General features: G+C 40.4%; 1 protein-coding gene across 3 annotated transcripts in view; it reads left to right on the top strand.

Annotated features, from left to right (window-relative positions):
* The window catches only part of ANGEL2 (angel homolog 2), a 23,694-nt gene that overhangs the window by 14,101 nt on the left and 5,631 nt on the right, over nt 1-3,962 (top strand). For all 3 annotated transcript variants that reach the window (XM_012811864.2, XM_023519499.1, XM_023519498.1), the window contains 2 exons: nt 3,222-3,348; nt 3,765-3,822. In XM_012811864.2, coding sequence (XP_012667318.2) covers nt 3,222-3,348; nt 3,765-3,822 — 185 coding nt within the window. The remainder of the gene's footprint in view (nt 1-3,221; nt 3,349-3,764; nt 3,823-3,962) is intronic.

Below are 3,962 nucleotides of genomic sequence, written 5' to 3'. Positions count from 1 at the left end.
AAAAAAAAAAAAAGTGTTGGGTGTGCTCTGACTGCTCTACCAACTGTTTCGTTCTCCTTGGGCCTCCCTATTCCCTGAGCCACAACAATATTCAAATTAGGCAAGTTAATAGCCCTGTAGTGGCTTCCAAGTGTTCAAGTGAAAGGACCATCTCTCACATTAAATCAAAAGCTAGAACTGATTAAGCTTAGTGAAGAAGACATGTGGAAAGCCAAGATAGGCTGAGCTATGCCTCTTGTATAAACAGGTAGCAAAATTGTGAATGCAATGGATAAGTTCTTGAAGTTAAAAATGCTACTGTAGTAAACACAGGAATGGTAAGAAAGTAAAGCACCCTTATTGCTTATAGAATGATGAGAAAGTAAAACACCCTTACTAGAGAAAGTTTGAGTGGCCTGAATAGAATATCAAACCAGCCACAACATTTTCTTGAGCCAAAGCCTAATCTAGAACAAGGCCCTAAATCTTCAATTCCTTGAAGACTGACAGAGAGGTGGGGAAGCTGAAGAAGAGGTTGGTGCATGAGGTTTCCGGAAGGAAGCCATGTCCATAACATAAAAGTGCAAGGTGAAGTAGCAAGTTTTGATACAGAAACTGCAGTTCTGAGTTATCTAGAAGGTCTAGCAAAGATCATTGATGAAAGTAGCTGCACTAAACAACAGATTGTCAAAGTAGATGAAACAGCCTTCTATTAGAAGAAAAGGTTATCTAGCACTTTCATAGCTAGGGGCAATATCAATATCTGTCTTCAAAGGACAGGCTGACTTTCTTATCAGGGGCTAATGCAGCTGGTGACTAAACTGGAGCCAGTGCTCATCAACCATTCTAGAAATCCTAGGCCCTTCAAGAATTATGCTGAATCTGCTCTGCCTTTGATTTACTGGCTATTTTAAGCCCACTTAAGACTTAATGCTTAGAAAAACATTTATCTCAAAATATGATTGCTCATTGACAATGTACCTGATGGAGATAGGTAGATGCACTGATGGAGATATACAAGGAGACAAATGTTCTCATGCCTGCTAACACAGCATCCATTCTGCAGCCGATGGATTAAGCAGTAATTTTTACTTTCTTTTTTTTTTTTTAAGACAGAGCCTCAAGCTGTCCCCCTGGGTAGAGTGCCGTGGCATTACAGCTCACAGCAACCTCCAACTCCTGGGCTCAAGCGAGTCTCCTGCCTCTGCCTCCCAAGTAGCTGGGACCACAGGCGCCCGCCACAACGCCCGGCTATTTTTTGGTTGCAGCCGTCATTGTTGTTTGGCGGGTCCGGGCTGGGGATTCGAACCCGCCACCTTAGGTGTACGTGGCTGGCGCCTTAGCTGGTTGAGCTATAGGCGCCGAGCCAATTTTTACTTTCAAGTCTTATTCTTTACGAAATTTTATAAGGCTCAGCACTTGTAGCTCAGCTGCTAGGACTCCAGCCAGATACACTGGAACTGGTGGGTTTGAACCCAGCCTCGGCCTGCCAAACAACAGTGACAACTACAAGAGAAGAATAGCTGGGGGGCAGCACCTATGGCTCAAGAAGTAGGGCGCCGGCCCCATATGCTGAGGGTGGTGGGTTCAAGCCCAGCCCCAGCCAAAAACTGCAACAACAAAAAAAGCTGGGCATTGTGGTGGGTGCCTGTAGTCCCAGTTACTTGGGAGGCTGAGGCAAGAGAATCACTTAAGCCCAAAAGTTTGAGGTTTCTGTGGCTGTGATGTCATAGCACTCTGCCCAGGGTGGCCTGAAGAGATGACTGATTTGCTGCAGTCTCATCAAATTTGAGCAGGTGAAGAGTTGGCTCTTACGAATAGGAAAAAAGTTGGTTTCTTGAGATAGACTCTGTACCTGGTAAAGATGCTGTGAACATTGTTGAAATGACAATAAAGGATTTAGGATGTTATATAAACTTAGTTGATAAAGCAGCAGCACGGTTTAAGAGGATTGACTTTTTGGAGACAGAGTCTTACTCTGTCTCCCTGGGTAGAGTGCCATGACGTCATAGCTCATAGCAACCTTAAACTTTTGGGCTTAAGCTATCCTCTTGCCTCAGCCTCCTTAGTAGCTGGGACTAAAGGCGCCTGCTGCAATACCATCTGCATCTCTTTAGAGATAGGGATCTTACTCTTGCTCAGGCAAGCCACCTGACTTGGCCTCCTAGAATGATGGGATTACAGGTTTGAACCACCATGCACAGCTCTGACTCTGGTTTTTAAAGATAGGTTCTGTGAGTATAATGTTGTCAAATAGCATCACATACTACAAAGAAATATTTTGTGAAAGAAGGAGTTCATCAATGTGGCAAACGTGATTATTGTTTCATTTTAAGAAATTAGAACAGCCAGTCCAGTCTTCAGCAACTACTACCCTGATCAGTCTAGCAGCTATCAACACTGAGACAAGATCCTCCACCAGCAAAAAGATGACTTGTTGAAGGCTCAGATGATTGTTAGCATTTTGGGGCCATAATGCATTTTAAAATTAAGATATGTAGTGTTTTTTTTTTTTTTTTGAGACAGTCTCACTAGGTTGCCCTCAGTAGAGTGCCATGGCATCACAGCTCACAGCCTCCTTAAACTCTTGGGCTTAAGTGATTCTCTTGCCTCAACTTCTCAAGTAGCTCTGACTGCAGATGCCCACCATAACACCTGGCTATTTTCTTGTTGTAGTTGTCATTGTTGTTTAGCTAGCCTGGGCCGGGCTTGAACCTGCCAGCCTTGGTGCACGTGGCTGGCGCTGTAACCACTGTGCTATGGGTGCTGAGCCATGTATATCTTTGTAGACATAATGTTGTTGCATGCTTAGTAGACTATAGTATTGTGTAAATTTAACTTTTATATTCACTGGGAAACTGAAAAATTTGTGACTCACTTTATTGTGATACTTGCTTTATGGTGGTGGTCTGGGACTAAATCCTCAATATTAAGGTATGCCTGTATTTGGAACTGTATTGCAGGATAGCAAAAAAGAATGGACAGTATTAGTGCAAAGCTGTTGGCCATTTGGCTGCCCAAATTAGAGAAAAATATGTAGGAAAAGATTGTCATTTTCATATAACTAAGTGCTTTTCAAACTGTATTTGAACAAGATTGTGTAAGCACAAAGAATCACAATATAATGAATAAAGGGTAATATTTACCATTTGGGGATTACCTTTTACTTAAGACATAAACTTTTCAATAAATGAACTATTTAAAATCTATTCACTTAAGATACCTGTTGAAATTTTGTTTAGGTATCTGGCCAGGAACAGTCTTCACGGGGACAAAGAATTTTATCTATTCCAATTTGGCCCCCAAACCTAGGTATCTCACAGAACTGTGTGTATGAGGTACAGCAGGTACCAAAAGTAGAAAAGACAGGTAAGTGTTTGCAGTACATTCTGGCAGTCTGCTGGGTAATACTGTTCCCTTTGAAGATATGAAACTAAATTTTTAAAAGAATAACATCTTAAGGATGACTATTCATATAAAGAAATATATAGTTATTCATTCCTTTCTGTTTTTTTGTTTTAGAGCTCTAAATTTTACCTTTTTAAAGTTCCAGAATTATTTGTGCATGATTTATTTGCATGTTGCTTTGGAATTGTTTGTATTTTATTTTTTTCTAATTCTAGCGACCATTGAAATATGTAGATTCCAGGATAAAGCATTTAACTAGGCATCTACCTAATCTACATATGTCTTAAATACTATTTCTAGAGTAAGACAACTATACTAAGGCTAACTAGAACCAAACCATATTAACAGTGATAATATATTTCTCTCTGTTCTGACAGACAATAATCTGGCACAAACAGAGCTGAAGAAAACAGAGGTCCTAGTGACAGCTGAAAAGTGAGTTCTGGAAAGCAACAGTAGATATTTGCTGACTGTGGTTGAATTTAAAAAATCATTTCTCAAAAATCACATGGATGAAAAATACAGATGATGATAGTGAAGAGTGCTGGTTCTTTTTTTTTTTTTTTTTTTTTTTT

Source organism: Otolemur garnettii, unplaced genomic scaffold, assembly GCF_000181295.1.
Source record: "Otolemur garnettii isolate 467f Iridium unplaced genomic scaffold, OtoGar3 scaffold00178, whole genome shotgun sequence".
NCBI lineage: Eukaryota > Metazoa > Chordata > Mammalia > Primates > Galagidae > Otolemur > Otolemur garnettii.
The sequence above is the reverse complement of the archived record's forward strand: the minus strand, read 5'-3'. Positions and strand labels throughout refer to the sequence as shown.